Here is a 20,431-nt window from a genome sequence, read left to right as displayed (position 1 = left end):
CGTGTTAGCCAGGATGGTCTTGATCTCCTGACCTCGTGATCCGCCCGTCTGGGCCTCCCAAAGTGCTGGGATTACAGGCTTGAGCCACGGTGCTCGGCCTGAAAGTTCTTTTTAACAGCTTTATTGAGATATCAACATTTAAAAATTGTATGTATTTAAGGTATACAACTTGATGTTTTGATATATGTCTATACTGTGAAATAATCACATGAAAGCTAACTAACATATCTGTTACCTCCACATAGTTACATTTGTGTGCATGTGTGCATGGGGATGGGTAGGGAGATTTAATTTAGGAATTGTCCTCTTAGCAAATTACAAGCATGCAATACAACATTGTTAACTGTCATCACCATGCAGTGAGTGCATTAGAGCTCCAGTAATTATTCATCTTGCATAACTGAAACTTTCTACCATTTGACCAGCATCAGCCCATTTTCACCTTTTCCATAATCCCGTTCCACCCAATCTCTACCCTCAGTCTCCATTAATTTGGCATATATATTTCTAGATTTTTAAATATACATATGTACAGCTATATTATATATGACTTTATAAAAAATGAGATTACTTTTGTATCAGTAGGGTTATTTGATTTGCAAGCGATAGAGATAAACTCTGGCTGACTTGAGCCTGGAAAGGAATTTATTGGAAGGAAATGAGGTAGGTACAGAGCTGAAGAACCCAGCTGGAAAACATGAAGAGCCACGCTGGTGAAGCAACTTCCATGACAGAGAGAGCAAGAGCTCATGTGCCGTTTTCCAGGCACTGCCATTTAGATGTACCTCCTCCGACCACTTTTTGTCTTTGTATCATTTCTGTTCAAGATTAAAATTCCTAGGAGAGATAGAACTTGATTGGGTCATATGCCTATACTTATTCAACACTCTCCCTGATTCCAGATGTGGGGGAGTCATTTTGCAAAAAAAGGAATAAAAAAAAAAAGAGCCTATAAAGAGAAGCAGGAAAAATGGATGCTGAGTTTACAAAAAGTAACAGATGTCCACTCTACTGTTTTGTAACTCTTGTTTCCATTTACCTTCTAGCACATACAGCTCTGCTTCATTCTTTTTCATCTAATAGTATTTTGTTGTATGGCCTCAATACCATTTATTTAATGAGACGCTTCTCAGTGGACATTTTGTTTAAGTTTTACAGTATTATTAATAATATAAGAACATTTTTGTACATAGATATTTTTACATGTAAACAAGTATTTTGGGGGATATATTTTCAGAAGTGGAATTCCTTGCTCAAAGAATGCATACATTGAGCCCGGCACCGTGGCTCACGCCTGTGATCCCAGCACTTTGGGAGTCTGAGGCAAGCAGATGACAAGGTCAGGAGATCGAAACCATCCTGGCCAACATGGAGAAATCCCATCTCTACTAAAATACAAAAAATTAGCCAGGTGTGGTGGCACATGCCTATAATCCCAGCCACTCGGGAGACTGAGGCAGGGGAATTCCTTGAACCCGGGACGTGGGGGTTGCAGTGAGCTGAGATCACGCCACTGCACTCCAGCCTGGTGACAGAGCAAGACCCTGTCTCAAAAAAAAGAATGCGTACATCTACATTTTTAAAATAAATATCGCCAAATTGCCCCCTAAAGGAGTTTATACTCCCACCAACAAAGCATAAGCATACCTGGTTTCCTACGCCTTTGCCTGAAGGATTGAGCATTAGCAATCCTTTTAATTAGTGAAAACACTTAAGAGGATCACCGAAACTGGGTTGAGCCTCTTTCTCTATCACCAACACGTACCGACACTCAGCATTTTCTGACCAGTGTTGAAACTAAGAACTGAAACTAAGACGGCATTAAATAGCATCTCTATTTAAAAGTTAGAATTCTCGTTTTTACTCAACCTCAGTGAGCCTGAGCATAAAAATTTGGCATGAGTGAAATCAGCTGCTTTTAAAGAAGTCAATGCTACTTCCATTGGAAGTTAGAACGCTTGAAACACACTGGACATTGACTCAGGGAAAGGAAGCTGCATGTCTCTTCCTTCCTGCACTCCCTCCAGGGCCTATACGTATGTGTGTGTATATGTGTGTATATATATACACACACACACACATACATATATACATACATTGAGTACATGGGTGGGCAGAATGACCTGTACCATTAAAATTGGTTTTTAAATTTTTGCTCGGCTTATTTTGTTAAATTCGTATAAGCTGAAGGTGCACATGATGTGGCTCTAGTATGTATACTGTGTCATTTGTACAAATAAATTAACCATTATATCATGTCTAGCTAGAGCAGAATTCTTCAAAATATTATATCACAGACTGAAAAAGTATAAAACAGGAAAGTATGCATTTATTAGACATTTCTTCTTTTTTTTTTTTTTTTTTTTTGAGACGGAGTTTGGCTCTTGTTGCCCAGGCTGGAGTGCAATGGCGCAATCTCAGCTAACTGCAACCTCCGCCTCCCGAGTTCAAGCAATTCTCCTGCCTCAGCCTCCCAAGTAGCTGGGATAACAGGCATGTGCCACCACACTTGGCTAATTTTGTATTTTTAGTAGAGACAGGATTTCACCATGTTGGCCAGGCTGATCTCGAACTCCTGACCTCAGCTGATCCACCCGCCTCGGCCTCCCTAAGTGCTGGGATTATAGGCATGAGCCACCGTGCCTGGCCTCATTTATTGGAACATTTCTAATGGAAAATACTGAGAAGCTAAATACCTGAGTTTTAGCCTTAGTTCTCTTTATAGAAGTTGTATCACTTTTATGTTAGTCCTTCAATTCCCAAATGCCTACTAACACATATAAATAGGGGAAATCCTTACAGTCTTACCACCTCATAGGGTGGCAAGTTGGATTGAATGAGATGTATGGAATAACTTTTAAAAATGGAAAGCACATTATACATTATTATGTAGGCACAGCACTGGCCTCATAATAAGGTGAATAATTTTTCCCCCATGTCTCAAATATTAAAGGTAGCTTACCATCTTACACCTCAGCAACTGAGATGTACAAATTAAAGGTAAAGGGAACAACTTGTAACAGAAAAGCCATTTCAGTATCATGTTTTTCTTACTCTTCTAATAGTTTATAAAAACTCGATTTAAGATATTATATGCCACATATTCACTTCTGAATAGAGAAAAAAAAGACATATTTATGTATTCCGAAACACTTTCCTATGGTCTTTCATTTTATCTTTACAATTACAATAGTTCACAATGTGTACTGCTATCCTTATTTTACACCTGAAATGTAGATTAAGAGACTTGCCCCAAGCCATACATGAGACTTATGGAGGAGCTGAAACTGACTCATGCCCTTAGCACTTTTCCATTGATTCTCAAACTTTCATATATATCAGAATTAGCTGCGTAGCTTGTTATACAGACCAGTCGCTTATAACACAGGTAATTCGGATGTAGGTATTCTGTGGACAATATCGTGAAGCATTTCATTCAGCATGAAGAGAAGCACTTGATTTCTTCTGAAGGTGTTTGCTTGCTTTGTGTCAAGAACCCATGAGTTTCAAGGCTCTTAGTGACTCAGACTCAGTTTGCATTTCCCAATTTAGCAAAGTGTGAGATGAATAAATGCCCAGTATTGGGACTCCTGGACCCCAATTAAAACCCTCATTTGAAGGGCTTTCCTTGGCCTGGGAGAGCTTTCATCTGTGGGAAGGGCTCTCTGTCCTTTGGTGCCACCTAGGGGTCAGTTACTGATTTGTAAAAAAGAAATTTGATGGTCTAGGTAAAGAGGGAAAAATAAAACAAAGGAAAACACAGGAGGAGATGAGAGAGATAACTCTAGGGGCTTATTTTTTATTCCTTAAAACAAATTTAAATTGCATTTATACTTTGGGTTTTTTCTCCTTATAAGGTCCCTAAGGGGGTGCACATATTCACTGTTGTATCCCTAGTTCCTACAACAGTGCCCAGCACATAGTAGGTGCTCAGTAACTACTTGTTGAATGAATAAGTGAATGATTAGTGAATATGCTCTAGTACTAGATGCTGTGCTATTAAAAGGATTTCTCTTCAAATCAATAGGGAGCCCAGGTGTACAAGATATTTCCAACCACACCAGTATAAAAATGTTATCGATATATCCATTAAAATAAATAATTTGCATTTTCTCCCATAGTGGATGCCATCAGAGAAGAGAGCACTCTATTGTTCTAATTTAAAGTACAGCTGAAGCTGGGGCATGGTGGCTTACGCTTGTAGTCCCAGCATTTTGAGAGGCTGAGACGGGTGGATCACCTGTGGTCAGGAGTTTGAGACCAGCTGGCCAACATGGTGAAACCCCGTCTATACTAAAAATACAAAAATTAGCCAGGCATGGTGATGGGTGCCTGTAATCCCAGCTATTCGGGAGGCTGAGGCAGGACAATTGCTTGAACCCTGGAGGCGGAGGTTGCAGTGATCGCACCATTGAATCCAGCCTGGGCAACAAAGTAGAAACTCCGTCTCAAAAATTGAATAAATAAAAATAAAGTACAGTTCAAAAGCGTTCGCCTTTCCCTGACCTTCTTAATAGTAATACCACTAGGTCGGGCACAGTGGCTCACGCCTGTAATCCTAACACTTTGGGAGGCCAGGGTGGGCAGATCACCTGAGGTCGAGAGTTCAAGACCAGCCTGACCAGCATGGAGAAACTCTGCCTCTACTAAAAATACAAAAGTTAGCCAGGCGTGGTGGCATGTGCCTGTAGTCCCAGCTATGAACCTGGGAGGCGGAGGTTGTGGTGAGCCGAAGTCACACCATTGCACTCCAGCCTGGGGGACAAGAGCGAAATTCTGTCTCCAAAAAAAAAAAAAAAAAAGTAATACACCCTTTTCAGAAATCTTACAGCATAAAATCTTTACCCCTTTTATAGCATTCATCACTTATCCAACCTCGCTCTCTTTTTTTTTTTTAATTTGCACATAAAACTTATTTCCTGGCTGAGTATGGTGGGGTGGCTCATGCCTATAATCCCAGCATTTTGGGTGGTTGAGATGGGAGGATCTCTTGAGTCCAGGAGTTCGAGACCAACCTAGGCAACATAGTGAGACCCCATCTCTACCCGCCCCCCACAAAAAAAAAGTATGTCTCTGTATTAATTAAGATTTTTTTGTTTGCATGTTAACTGAAATTTATTTGAGCTAGCTTAAGCCAAAACCAGGGAAATTACTATAGAAATATGGGAATGTCTTATAAAATCAAATAGCAGTAATACAGCTGGACCTACTGGAGGGCTCAGAAGCAGTAAGCAACTTAGGCATCAGTATATTCCCTGCACTTCTCTCTTTTTCATTTCTTCTTGGTCTGAAGCCCAGCTTTCTCTAATCCTCAGCCCTCATAGCAGCAGATGACTACCACATATGCAGTTTTTATATGCCTCAATTCCAGCCACACATAGAGATTAACTGGTTCTGAATATCAATTCCAAATTCCAAGTAGAGAAAATAAATTGACCCAGGTTGGGCCTCGTATCTAAATCTGATTCAGTGAGCTTTGAGCAGAGCATATACTTCAATAAATGTCTAGTGCACTTCCCTATTGGAGTGTCAGTGAGTTGAGGACAGAAGTCGTGGTTTAATAAATATTTTTATGTACTGAAAGCACATTGTTCAGATCTTCATATATAGTGCTATTTAAGAAATATTCTTCAATTGAGGAATGAAAAGATTTCACCCAACTTCCCCTTTTTTTCTAGTTTGCTTTCCTTTCCTCCTTCAACAACAAAGAAAGAAAGAAAAGGAAGAAAGAAAGATATGAGTAGAACAGAAAAGAACAGAGTGATTAGATGTATAAATGATTAAACAGATTGTAATGTGGAAGATGAAAGAGGATAGATGTCATCTGTGTTTTTTTTCCCAACATGCCTTGGACTCTGAGATTTTAAAAAATAGATAATTGGCCTACTTCTGATTCGTGCAAAAACAGGGTATTTCCCAGAAAGCTAAGAACATTGCAGATATTATCAGTTTAATTCTCATTGGAACCACCTGGAGAACTCTTACCACTACTGACATCAGGCTTCCACCCCAGACAGTTATGAGAATTTCACCCTGTGAGATTCAAGCATCTTATGTTTGAAAAGTTTCCTCACATGACTTCTATGGGCAGTCAGGGTGTAGAACAACTAGCTTCACTGAAGAAACATTTATGTAGACCTATGCATAGCACATCACCTAACTAAGGTTCACAGCAGCTCTGTGAGGTAAAAGGGAGTCAGGCAGAATTAATCCCATTTTACAGATAGTGCAGTAGTGATTGCTGTGAAGTTGCCCATTTTGTAAGTGGTGGACCTAGGAACAGAATCTAAACCTGAAGAGATTTTTAATTTAATCTCATTAAGTCTTGCTGCCAAACACTAATGGGTTTAATTAAGAGATGGTTAGCAGTGCCATTCCTTGCCATCCCTCACTTAGTTGTGCATTCCTTCCAGCTCCTCTCCATTCACCTCTCTCTGTTTATCTTTTGTTCCTGGACGCAGGAACTAAATAAAAAGAGGACCCAGAAGGAGATGGAGCATGCCATGCTAATCCGGCACGACGAGTCCACCCGAGAGCTAGAGTACAGGCAGCTGCACACGTTACAGAAGCTACGCATGGATCTGATCCGTTTACAGCACCAGACTGAACTGGAAAACCAGCTGGAGTACAATAAGAGGCGAGAAAGGGAACTGCACAGAAAGCATGTCATGGAACTTCGGCAACAGCCAAAAAACTTAAAGGTAAGAGGAGATAGCATTTCCCTATTTGTGCTCCTGGACAGTGTTGGACCAGATCAGTGGTTTCTCTCCCTGAAGTGTCAGAGTCACCCGAGCAACTTTTCAGAATCACAAATTTCTGCACCCCACACCTATTGCATCAGAATCTCCAATTGTAAAGCACAGAGTCTGTATTTAAGCTCCTGAAAAGGAGATGCTGGGCAAGCTGGTTTGGAAACTATTATTATACTACATTATCTATCAATTTGTCCTCATATCCATTATGGAATTTCTCTGAGCACTTCATGACCTGCCCTCTTCAAAACTGGACTAATAGCAATGTATGGTTCTAATCCCAGGAAATAAGGAAGTTATATTGGTGTTAGATACTTTGAGCACCGCTGTATTGAGAAAGACTCTAAAGCCCCATCCAAGCTTAGGAGGAAAGAGTGTCATTTATTAGTGATGTCTGTCATGGTCATCAGGAATGAATCTACAAGTGCCTGACATTTACCACTTCTGCACTAGAGATGCAGAGATGTGAAGGAACTCCTGTGGCCTTCACTGCCTCCAGCTAATTTTAGCTGACTGCTAATTAACAAGTTCTGTGTACTAAGCCATTGCTATATATCCAGGAGGACATTGTCAGTGTTGGCACAGATGTGAGGCCAACCTCGATCACCCTGGCTGTGCGTCTCTTCAGTCAAATCCTAAGCTAAGCAGTGATTTCTGTCACCATTAGTCCTCAGAGTGTTTGTGAAGTGCACACATGACTATGGGGCAACCTGATGGAGTGCCTTCTGGGCTTAAAATGATATACTCTACCTTCTCTTTGCCCAAATGCATATTTGATATTGCTACATGCAAGCACAACCTCTTAATGGGGAAAAAATTCTAAATCACTTTTCTCTTTCAGTTTACACTGAAATCCAGTGGAAATGGGTTAGGATATGAGGTACTATCCATGTGCTCTCCTTTATGGAGTTGATAAGAAATTGCTATAAACCAGAGCAGTGAGAGCTGGCTTATATAATGCTATCCCCTCTCTCACTTGGAAGCAAGGTGAAACACAAAAAGGGGAAAAAAAAAGGAAAAAAATAATGAACAGTGGAAGACACTGAAGTGTCTATCTGACTAGGAAAGCATGAAAAGAGTTGCCACTCTTTCAGCAAGCTAAGCTACATAATATCCCTCAATCTGCTTAGAGTTGTCATCCCCTTGTAACAGTCCATATTTTCTTTGGAGCCATTTGTAAATTCAAAATTACTTGCAGTCATTCAATGTAAAACCAAAAGTATAGGTGGAGTTAACTTTTGCTGTGTCATACATACTGCTTGATTTTTATTGATTAGCAATGTGGGTCACTGCACCAAAAAACAGATGCTCTCAGCACTTGTATTATGTCATTATGGTAGAAGGCTTTCTGCATTTACTGATGTGCCTTTATTTTTCCTTTGTCACTTTTTCTACCCAGGCCATGGAAATGCAAATTAAAAAACAGTTTCAGGACACTTGCAAAGTACAGACCAAACAGTATAAAGCACTCAAGAATCACCAGTTGGAAGTTACTCCAAAGAATGAGCACAAAACAATCTTAAAGACACTGAAAGATGAGCAGACAAGAAAACTTGCCATTTTGGCAGAGCAGTATGAACAGAGTATAAATGAAATGATGGCCTCTCAAGCGGTAAGTGGTTAGGTTTGGTGCCACAGCTTCAAGAGCTTTGGGAATCGAGAAAATCCAAGATCCAGCCTGTTGTTCCCAAGATGATTCTTGCACAGATTTAGGATATTGATGTTTTTCTGCCCAAAGGACTGAGGAAAGGACGACGCTGAATAAAGCCAAGCCAATGTGGATACTTGCTGGAGTGTCTTATAAGATGGAACTCAAGGAGTGACGTGCCACATCAGACCTGTGGCACATAGGGACTTTAAGGGCAAATGTGATAGATACCACATATGATATCATGTGTTCATTTATCAAAGATTTTACTGACTGCCCTCCTCCCAACTAATACCAGGCACAAATGAATAAGACAGTCCTTGCCCTTAGGGAGCCCACAGTCAAGTGAGGAAGACAGACACACAGACACACTCATGCATTAAACCTATTAAGCATCAGTGTTCAGCATTCTGCTGGACTCAGAGGGTGAGCTAGACAGACAATTTGTCAGTCAAGTCAGGTGGTCAGATAATGAAGTGGTAATAGTAAAACATGGTAAGTGGGGCCAGGCGCGGTGGCTCAGGCCTGTAATCCCAGCGCTTTGGGAGGCCAAGGCAGGTGGATCACAAGGTCAGGAGTTCAGAACCAGGCTGACCAACATGGTGAAACCCCATCTCTACTAAAAATACAAAAATTAGCCGGGCGTGGTGGCAGGCACCTGTAGTCCCAGCTACTCAGGAGTCTGAGGCAGGAGAATCGCTTGAACCCGGGAGACGGAGGTTGCAGTGAGCCGAGATCATGCCATTGCACTCCAGCCTGGGTGACAGAGCGAGACTCTGTCTCAAAAAAAAAAAGTAAGTGGTTTGAAATGGGAGGTACTGGGGGTCAGGGGAGAACAAGTAGGACTAACTAAGCTGGTCTAGGGAAATCTTCCTGGAGGGAGCCAAGAAACTTTAAGGAATTCATTGACATAAACCGATTCCTTGAAACTGGAACCTACATAGGCAAAGGTTCAAACAAAGGAAAGTATATGGAGACAGAAAGAACTTTGGTGTGAGCCCGAAGTTCAAGAAGGAAGATTGCAGGAACCTAGAATGGAGAGGTCATAAAGGGAGCTTGGGATGGAAGCTTGCCTGGCAATTCAGTGAAGATTTCCCAAGGAGATGAGTCTTAAAGAGTAATAGTTTACCAAATAGACATAAGAGAAAAAGTTATTCCTGACAGAGGATACAGTATATGCAAAGACTTAGAGGCCTGAAAGAGGATGACACATTTGAGAAACAATGAGTAATTGCTATGGCAAGAGGATAGGATGCTTGTTGAGGGAAAGTGGGAGGATAGTCAGGGTCAGAGCCTCAGAAGCCAGGAGTTTGGATGTTATTTTGTAAGCAATGGAGAGCTGTTGAACCCTGTTTTAAGAAGGAAAGTATAACTGGATCAGATTTGTGTTACAGAAAGATGTTGGCAGAAATGTGGCAAATATAGGTAAAAGGACCTGTTAGGAAGCCATTATAATAGTCCAGGAAAAAGATGATGAGAGAACATGCTAATGGAGATGGAGAGGAGTGGGGAAGGTTTTAAGAAATATTTAGGAGGCTGGGTGCGGTGGCTCACGCCTGTAATCCCAGCACTTTGGGAGGCTGAGGTGGGTGGATCATGAGGTCAGGAGATCGAGACCATCGTGGCTAACACGGTGAAACCCTGTCTCTACTAAAAATACAAAAAATTAGGCCGGACGCGGTGGCTCACGCCTGTAATCCCAGCACTTTGGGAGGCCGAGGCAGGCGGATCATGAGGTCAGCAGATCGAGACCATCCTAGCTAACATGGTGAAACCCCATCTCTACTAAAAATACAAAAAAATTAGCCGGGTGTGGTGGCGAACGCCTGTAGCCCCAGCTACTCGGGGACCTGAGGCAGGAGAATGGCATGAACCTGGGAGGCAGCGTTTGCATTGAGCCGAGATCGCGCCACTGCACTCCAGCCTGGGCGACAGAGCAAGACTCTGTCTCAAAAAAAAAAAAAAAAAAATTTAGCCAGGCGTGGTGGCGGGCACCTGTAGTCCCAGCTACTTGGGAGGCTGAGGCAGGAGAATGGTGTGAACCCAGGAGGCGGAGCTTGCAGTGAGCCAAGACCGCGCCACTGTACTCCAGCCTGGGTGACAGAGCGAGACTCCATCTCAAAAAAAAAAAAAAAAAAATTTAGGAGGCAAGAATGGAAATAACTTAGTGACCAATTTGAGAGGTTTGACAACAGAGTAGAATAGGTCATTATCTTGCCAAGCTAGAACAATAAAATAGTGAGTTTGTATGCCTGCCAGGATAATTGACTACGCTGTAGACATGGTATCTGAGTTTCGTGGGTGTCCAGGTAGAGAGGTACAGAGGTACAGATAATGGAAACCTGTAGTTTAGGAGCAATTTCAAGATTAAAGGCAAAAAGCTAGACTTCATTGTTATGTGGGTGCACTTGTGGCTGGTAGGAATAGATGAGATCTGCTGGGGATGGGAGAGATTCTTAGAGAGGAAAGAGCTAAGGACAGAGTCTGGTAGGCACCAACATTTGAGGGCTGAGTGGAAGTAGAACAAAAATGAATAATCAGAGACACAGGAAGGGAACCCGAAGAGAGCGTGTCACAGGAGCCCGAGCAGGGGTTTCTAACTGGCAGCATCACATGTTGCAGAGATCAATTAGAAGAATAAACTTTGAGGTGGTCGTTGGACCTAGCACTGGATTCGTCCATTGCTTGTCTCAGAGAATCAGTGGAGTGGTGGGACTGGGAAACATTATAGAGCATTGGATGAGGGATTATAAAGTGAAATCCAAATGGTAGGTGAGACCGCTTTTCCCAGATCCTCATCAATGAAGGAAAAGAGAACAAGAGCTGTAGCAAAAGGAGGAGATAGTTGAAGAAAGACTTCTGTTAGTTGGGAGAGGCTTAAGCATGCATGTTCTTAGGCTGAGGATGGGAGCTAGTGCATTCATCTATTCATCCATCCAGCAAGTATTCACTGAGTGCCTACATGATGTACCAGGCATCTGGGGATACTCTGGTGGATAAGACAGTCATGGATCACGTCTTCATGGAGTTTATGGAAGCATGGAGGAAACAGACATTGGAAAAGTCTACTCCATGTAACGGCAGAGCAAGAGCAAGGTGCCAACAGAGTACAAACAGGAGAGCTCGCCTGGTCTGGAGAGTCAGGAGAGGCCTCCCTGGCACAATGGCTGTGTAGGCTGAGGAACCTACACATGAGGAACACATGTGTGAACATGGGGAAGGCAGTGGCACTTCGGAAGAATTCACAGAAATCTATTATGTTTGGGATGTAGGGAACTAGGAGAGGACTAACATGAGAACAAGACTGGAAGGGTAAACAGGCTGGGTCACGTAGGGGCTTTCAGGCTTTGGTAAGAATTTTTGTCTTTATCCGTGAAAAGATAAAGTGAAAAGCCGTTGGAGAGTCTTAAGCAGGGAGTGACATCAGATTTGTGTTTCTGAACCATCACTCTGGTGACATAGAGAATGGCTTGGGAGATGGGAAGAATGGATATTAGAAGATGATTTGTGAAGTTACTTTTACCTGGGGTACGAGGGAGTGGGAGCTAGACTAGAAAAGGGGCAGTCGGGATGAAGGGGAAAGTTACTAAATTTGGTGGGAGGTAGAATTGAGAGTACTTAATGACAGGTTGAATGTAGACAGTCCAGTGTCCCTGGTTTGAACAAAACAGTAGATGATGGGTGGGCATGGTGGCTCACGCCTGTAATCCTAGCACTTTGGGAAGCCAAGGCTGGCAGATCACCTGAGGTCAGGAGCTCGAGACCAGCCTGGCCAACATGGCAAAACCCTGTCTCTACTAAAAATACAAAAATTAGCCGGGCGTGGTAGTGCACACTTGCGTAATCCCAGCTACTTGGGAGACTGAGGCAGGAGAATTGCTTGTACTCAGGAGGCAGAGGTTGCAGTGAGCCAAGATCATGCCACTGCACTCCAGCCTGGGTGACAAAGTGAGACTCTGTCTCAAAAAAAAACAAAAATGCCGGGCACAGTGGCTCACGCCTGTAATCCCAGCACTTTGGGAGGCCGAGGCGGGTGGATCATGAGGTTAGGAGATGGAGACCATCCTAGCTAACATGGCGAAACCCTGTCCCTACTAAAAATACAAAAAATTAGCCAGGCGTGGTGGCGGGCGCCTGTAGTCCCAGCTACTTGGGAGGCTGAGGCAGGAGAATGGCGTGAACCCAGGAGGTAGAGCTTGCAGTGAGCCAGGATCGCGCCACTGCACTCCAGCCTGGGTGACAGAGCCAGACTGTATCTCAAAAATAAACAGTAGACGATGGTCTACCTATATTTACCTATATGGCAAAAAAGGAAGTGGAACAGATTGGGGAGTGGGAAGGAAAAGGTGATGTGTTGGCTGTGTGGAGCCTGAGAGCCTGGGAAGCATCCAGGGGAGGATGTCTCTAGTAGACTAGAGGAGCTCGTCTGGACCTCAGAAGGAAAGTCTGAAATAGAGGTTTAGTGTGGGAGTCATTTGCACATATGTAGATGGTAAATGAGGCTTTTGAAATAGATGAGATTCTTAGGAAGAGCGGTTAGAGGAAGAAGAGGGCCCAAGACAAAGACCTTAGGAACACTCGCATTTAAGGGCCAGGTAGGTAAGGACTCTTGGCAGGGGAGTAGTCAGGAAAGACAAAAACCAAGAAGTTGTGGTATCTCAGAAGACAAAGATTTCAAGAAGGAAGGGGCAGTCGGCAATACCAGATGCTGCTGGAAGGTCAGGTAACGGACCACTTCCAGGCCATCATGGGTTACCTCAATGTGAGCGGTAGAAGTAGAGGGTTAGGATCAGAATGAGTGCAAGGAAAGGAGTGGAGAGAGAGGTGAAAGGCAAAGAGAAGGAAGAAGTTGGTAAGAGACGTAGAGGTTGATAGGGTTTTTGTCTTGTTACTCTTTATATTCTCAGCATCTGCAACAATGCGTGGCATACAGCCAGCGTTCAATGAATGTTTGTTATATAAAATGGGAGAGACTAGGCACGGTGGCTCATGCCTGTAATCCCAACACTTTGTGGGAAAGGTCACCTGAGGCCAAGAATTCTTGACCAGCCTGGGCAACATAGCAAGACCCTGTCTCTACAAAAAATACAAAAATTAGCCAGGCATGGTGGCACATGCCTGTAGTCCCAGTGACTTGGGAGGCTCAAGCCCAGGAGTTCAAAGCTGCGGTGAGCTATGATCACACCACTGCACTCCAGCCTGGGCAACACAACAAGACTGGGACTCTTAAAAAAAATAAATAAGATGAGAGAGAACAGGATCAGAAATAGAGGTCAATGATTACCCTCGAATAAAAGGAGAGAAATGCCCTTTCTTCTGAGACAGGGAGAAGATAAGTGTGTGATCATTACAGTATCCTTCACTGACTACTTACCATGTGGCAAGTACAATGGTAAATATCTCATAAGTGTTACCTCATTTCATTTTTGTGAAACCCCTTCGAAGTTACCGTTTTGACCCTAATTTACCTGTGAGGAAACTGAAGTTCACTGAAGTAAAGCAACTTGCTTAGGACAGGAGTTGGCAAACTTTGTCTGTAAAGGGACAGATAGTAATTAACTTTGTGGACCACAGGGTCTCTGTCACAGCTACTCAGCTTTGCCATTGTAGCACAAACGCAGCCATAGACAAAACATAAATTAATGAGTATTAGCAGTGTCCAATAAAACTTTATTTACGGCCGGGCGAAATGGGTCATGCCTGTATTCCCAGCACTTTGGGAGGCCGAGGCAGGGGGATCGCCTGAGGTCAGGAGTTCGAGACCAGCCTGGCCAACCTGGTGAAACCTCGTCTCTACTAAAAATACAAAAAAATTAGCTAGGCATGGTGGCGCGTGCCTGTAATCCCAGCTACTCAGGAGGCTGAGGCAGGAGAGTCGCTTCAACCAGGGAGTTGGAGGTTGCAGTGAGCCAAGATCACGCCACAGCACTCCAGCCTGGCGACACAGTGAGACTCCATCTCAAAATATATATATATATTTATAAAAACAGGCACCAGGCTAGATTTGGCCCATGGGCTGTAGTGTGCCAACCCCTGGCTTGGGGGTAAGGGGGAAGGTCACATACCTAACTAGTGGTGGAGCTAGGATTTGAACCCATCTTGGGGGGAATCTGTACACCTATATGCTTGACTGCTACTACATTATATTGCCTCTTATCATATATTTTTCCTCAGTGTAAGCCACTGTAAAGAATAGACATATTCACCTATACTCTTATAAAATTTTTAATGGAGCCGGGCATGGTGGCTCACACCTATAATCCCAGTATTTTGGGAGGCCGAGGCAGGCGGATCACCTGAGTTCAGGAGTTTGAGACCAGCCTGGCCAACATGGTGAAATGCCATCTCTATTAAAAATACAAAAATTTAGCTGGGCCTGGTGGCACTTACCTGTAATCCTACCCAGGAGGCTGAGGCAGGAGAATCACTTGAACCTGGGAGACAGAGGTTGCAGTGAGCTGAGATCACACCACTGCACTCAGCCTGGGCAACAGAGTGAGACTGTCTCAAAAAGCAAGGAAAAACAGCTTTTTAATGGATTTGATGTGTGTAACCTTGGGTGATAAATACTAAATCCTGGAATATCTGATTTCTAGCACTGGGCCGTCAGAGTCAGAGCTGGTACAGAACAATGGTACCAGTTACTGATAATAATAATAGCATGCCAGAAATAAAAGGAAATGGAGATGTTCTGAATGTTTAAAGATGTTTCGATGGTCTAAACTGACCATAGAATGAACCTCTCACCCACTTAGCTGGGGCGTACAGCAACTAATGCAGACAAGTGGAATAGGACTTCTACTTCCTTCACTGATAAGGAACCTCCCATATCAAGAGGGAATCAATAACAGCCTTCACTGGGAGCCAGTAAATCCTTTGGCATTTACCTGTGAGTCTGTTCCTGCCAAAGACTATGTATTGTGTCTAATGTCTCTTATCCCTTCATTCCTTACTGGGAAAATGAGAACTATCTGTCCTCTTTAAGGGTTTTAATGAAACCTGGTTAGGATTAATTTTTAGACGGTACCTTGGAAATACTACATAATTTATTTTATGTTCCTTTAATCTCTATAGTATGTTTCTCCAGAAGTACTAAAAGAAGACACGTGCAAATAACTATCTAAAACTATTTTCTTTTCTTTTCTTTTTTTTTGAGGCAGAGTCTCGCTCTGTCGCGCAGGCTGGAGTGCACTGGCACTATCTGGGCTCACTGCAAGCTCCACCTCCCAGGTTCACGCCATTCTCCTGCCTCAGCCTCCCGAGTAGATAGGACTACAGGCACCCGCCAGCACACCCGGCTAATTCTTTGTATTTTTAGTAGAGATGGGGTTTCACCATGTTAGCCAGGATGGTCTCGATCTCCTGATCTCGTGATCTGCCGGCCTCGGTCTCCCAAAGTGCTGGGATTACAGGCTTGAGTCACCATGCCCGGCCCTTCTAAAACGGTTTTAATATAACATTTTGAAAAGTAATTTTTCAATCAAGATATGTATATTGTCACAAACTGTACATAAGGTGGAGAAAAAGTATCTTGGAAAAGTGGTCAATATGGAAACACAGATAAGCTCAGGGTAGATGGACTGATTCAAGGGTTCTAATCTCAGTTCTCAGCCAAACTGAGGGCCTGCCAAAATTGGACCAAACCAAGCCTGTGACCAGGGGTCATCATTCCTAAACACTGTTCTGCTGATGGTCCGAAGCCTTCAACTCTGCTTTGAGAAGTTGGCACTTCTACTTGGTTCTTTCTCCACGCAGGATCTGGGTATCTTGTATAAGACAAAGTTCAGGCATTGCTTCAAAGCAGTTATGCCTCTTAAAATTATCAAGGGTACCTAACCTCTATGGGGAAAAGATTTTTTCTTTTTATGAGACAAAGTCTGTCTCCCAAGCTGGAGTGCAGTGGTGTGATCATAGCCCACTGCAGCCTCGAACTCCTGGGTTCAAGAGATTCTTCTGCCTCAGCCTCCCAAAGTAGCTGGGACTACAGGCACATGCCACCATGCCTGGCTAGTTTTTAAAAAAATCTTTGTATAGATGGGGCTCTCACAATATTGCCTAGGCTAGTATTGAACGCCAGGCCTCAAGCAGTCCTCACACCCTGGCCTCCCAAAGCAGTGAGATAACAGAGGTGAGCCAGCAGCCGGGGAAGAGATTTAGAACCACTTGGAGTTTTGGATTGGCTGGCTAGCAAGGTAACTTTGATAGCCGACAACAGGTGCCAACATTACTACTTGGAGCATAACAGTACTGTGGTATATCCCTCAAGTTTTATGGAAATTGGATTCATTTTTTTAGAGTTAAGCGTATCTAAATGATTTTAGGGTTAAAGATCTTGAAATAAGGACATGATCAGTTGAAACCAAAATAATGATAACTGCTACTATTTCTTGAACACTTGTAATGCATTGAGAACCGTGCCTAGGATTTTATATGAATTCTTTCATTTAATCTTCCCGCCAATCTCAGACAATAGGAACTATTCTTGTTATTTTCTTGAGGATGAAACACATGAGATCTAGCGAGGTAGGTAATGTGCCAAGGTGTAACACACACAAGTGGATGGTATAGCTATAATTCAAGCCCAGGAGCCTACCTCCAAAGCCCGCAGTTGTAACCTTCCTGACGCCTGCTGCTGTGGTTTCAGACCGCACTGAAAAGAATGTGTTTGGTACGTTGTAGCCCATTGGGCAGACTTGACTGTTTTTGATTCCTAACTCTGAATGTACCCAGAGCATCTCTGTTTTTGAGGAGGGAACCAATTTCAATTCAAGTGAGGAAGCCTCTTCCAATAGTCACCAGGGGCTGTAGGCCACCAAAGGCCATAGGCAAGGGTGTATGACCGTGTGTGTCTTCTGTGCCCACAGTTACGGCTAGATGAGGCTCAAGAAGCAGAATGCCAGGCCTTGAGGCTACAGCTCCAGCAGGAAATGGAGCTGCTCAACGCCTACCAGAGCAAAATCAAGATGCAAACAGAGGCACAACATGAACGTGAGCTCCAGAAGCTAGAGCAGAGGGTGTCTCTGCGCAGAGCACATCTTGAGCAGAAGGTATGAGAGCATTACCGGGGGTCCCATGCCACTGGGTGGAAGGGGGCGTGGCTGAGGGAACTGCCGTATATGCAGCCTTCCTTAGTTGGAGATTAAACTGGGCACTTTTCACTTATCTGCTTTATGCTACTGGTACCCTTGTGAGGTAGGCGTTGTCCCCATTCTGCAGGCTGAAACATCAAGGCACACATGTCTGACCCCACATCCTAAGTCTTTCTGCTACTCTGCTAGGAAACCCTCAACGTTCCCAGCCAGAGGAATGACGTGGGTTGCTGGGGGGGATTGATGTGACACCTGAAAGGTACTGTGAGCTGATAGCAGGGCTGCCAAATGGCACGAGGAAGCCAAATGTATAATAGATTTGACTTTTCAGCTATTTTTAAACCGAGAGAAATCACCAGCAGGGCTCTTAAAAAAAAAATTAAAATGATGATAGGCTGATATTGCCATGCATAATAAATGTTATCCCAACTGAAATATGCATTGCTTTAGATATTCTGAGGAATATGAAGTAGAAAAAATTTCATAAGGCATCTCAAAGCTGTTAAGCATTTATTTGCTTAACCAGTTATTTGCACTTTCTTCCAGTAGTTCCCTGAGACCAACATAACAGACTATTTTCCCAGCTGCTGTTCTAGAACTAAATTACTAATGACCCAGGAGGCATTTGGCTCTCTGTGGGAAAGCAGCACAATCCAATTGTGCTTGAGTGTCTTTTAGCTTCTCCTGAGCCATCCCCTCACACAGGACACTGACCTAGATCCACCCAGCTGCTGGGCTTGCTAGAATGGCATTGCCAGCCCCAGGTGGACCCCAAACATTTTTATTCTTGTGAGCAAGTTTTAAATATAATGATTTAGACGCATTGATCACAGGACTCGGCCAGCCTTCCTTGGTCCTCCCTTAGTTCCTGTGTGTGTGTGCACTTCATGTGTGTGCCTATATGTGTGTGCACGTCATGTGGGTGCCTGTTAGGAGATGCTTTCCATTAAGAACTGCATTGTGCTTGTTTCAGATTGAAGAGGAGCTGGCTGCCCTTCAGAAGGAACGCAGCGAGAGAATAAAGAACCTATTGGAAAGGCAAGAGCGAGAGATTGAAACTTTTGACATGGAGAGCCTCAGAATGGGATTTGGGAATTTGGTTACATTAGATTTTCCTAAGGAGGACTATAGATGAGATTAAATTTTTTGCCATTTACAAAAAAAAAAAAAGAAAACAGAAAAAAATTCAGACCCTGCAAAACCACATTCCCCATTTTAACGGGCGTTGCTCTCACTCTCTCTCTCTCTTACTCTTACTGACATCGTGTCGGACTAGTGCCTGTTTATTCTTACTCCATCAGGGGCCCCCTTCCTCCCCCCGTGTCAACTTTCAGTGCTGGCCAAAACCTGGCCGTCTCTTCTATTCATAGTACACGTCACAGTATTGATGTGATTCAAAATGTTTCAGTGAAAACTTTGGAGACAGTTTTAACAAAACCAATAAACCAACAACAAAAAAAGTGGATGTATATTGCTTTAAGCAATCACTCATTACCACCAATCTGTGAAAGTAAAGCAAAAAAAAAATAATAAATGCCAAGGGGGAGAGAGACACAATATCCGCAGCCTTACACCTTAACTAGCTGCTGCATTATTTTATTTTATTTTATTTTTTTGGTATTTATTCATCAGGAATAAAAAAAAAACAAAGTTTTATTAAAGATTGAAAATTTGATACATTTTACAGAAACTAATTGTGATGTACATATCAGTGGTGACATATTATTACTTTTTGGGGGATGGGGGGTGGGTGGGGTGAAGAGATCTTGTGATTTTTAAGAACCTGCTGGCAAGAGTTTAACTTGTCTTCAGCATATTCTGATTGTATCATAATCATTTTCTGCTGTTGCAGAGGATGTGAATACACTTAAAGGAGCTCACAGAATCCCAGTAGCACAAATTGGGCTTTGGCAAATCGTGTATTTTGTGTATAGAAGGAATTTAAGGAGAGGTATTACTTATTTTCATATTGTATTTTAACTGTTTCTCTGATCAAATTTTTTTACTTCCTCCTCCTGTTCCTCCCCACCTCCCTCCTTTTCCAATTCAGTATTTGGAGTTCAACACTGTCTCTCAATCAGATCATCTTGATCTTTTTCTTTACTTCCCCTCCCCTTCCTAAGTCCCATTTCTTGGTCATAAATATTGCATTATTCACACTTTCAAACTGTGTATTTTCTTACAATAAAAAATGATGAAAAAAAAAAAAGGCTTTACTTCTTTTGCATGCACTTTAAAAACAAAACAAAACATTTTTCAGGTTCCAAGGAAGAGCATGATAACTGTCAGAGCTTTTAATTATATTTGTAAATAAAAGTGTTCATCACATCGCCTTGCTGTGTTATTGTAGCAGGAGGTTTCCCTTCTAGGTTCACCAGTGCACAATTCAGAGGGACAGCCACCCTCCTGAAACTGTTCTCCACAGCCTCGGTGAGTCAAAGAGGAGCCATTCAAGACTTTCAGGTAAAGCTGCGTCTTCCAAGTTCTTCTATGGGGCCGAAGATAGCATTGCACCATTCGATGTGAGCTCACGGTCAACGGCACCTTTCTGTCCTAAAGAATAGAAGGCATCCGCACACACATACACACACACACAAAACCCCCCACGCGCCAGTCGTGCATAGAAGCATGCATTGCTGAAGAGAGAAATTGGGCACCCTTAAAGGAAAGCAGGCTGGGGAGAAGGTACCATAACCAAATATCTGAAATGATCCCGTGTAATATTAGACCCCCCTCCTCTCATATTCTGCTTTTATTAGAATAATTTTACATGTAAAACAGATAGTAAAAAATACAAAATTTCAGGGATATGATTTGGGGGTCAGGACAATCTCAGTAAGATCCCATATGCTTAAGGCTGTATCAGGCTTGTCCAACCCACCTTATTTTGTTGTTACTCTGTTTTGTTTTAGGCTTCTGACAGCCTGAGGCTATGGTTTTTG

The 20,431-nt window shown here is 42.9% G+C and overlaps 1 protein-coding gene across 1 annotated transcript in view; it reads left to right on the top strand.

The window, feature by feature from the left end:
* TAOK3 (TAO kinase 3) overlaps positions 1–19,817 on the top strand; it is a 110,667-nt gene extending 90,850 nt beyond the window's left edge. Inside the window, exons 16-19 of the mRNA XM_011964546.1 lie at positions 6,462–6,701; positions 8,152–8,364; positions 17,265–17,447; positions 18,463–19,817. Of these exons, the coding sequence (XP_011819936.1) occupies positions 6,462–6,701; positions 8,152–8,364; positions 17,265–17,447; positions 18,463–18,624 (798 nt within the window). The 3' untranslated portion in view covers positions 18,625–19,817. The remainder of the gene's footprint in view (positions 1–6,461; positions 6,702–8,151; positions 8,365–17,264; positions 17,448–18,462) is intronic.
* The last annotated feature ends 614 nt before the right edge of the window (positions 19,818–20,431 follow it).

This window comes from Mandrillus leucophaeus, unplaced genomic scaffold, assembly GCF_000951045.1.
Source record: "Mandrillus leucophaeus isolate KB7577 unplaced genomic scaffold, Mleu.le_1.0 Scaffold7, whole genome shotgun sequence".
Classification (NCBI taxonomy): Eukaryota; Metazoa; Chordata; class Mammalia; order Primates; family Cercopithecidae; genus Mandrillus; species Mandrillus leucophaeus.
Note: the sequence above shows the minus strand (reverse complement) of the source record. Positions and strands in the feature narration are given on the sequence as shown.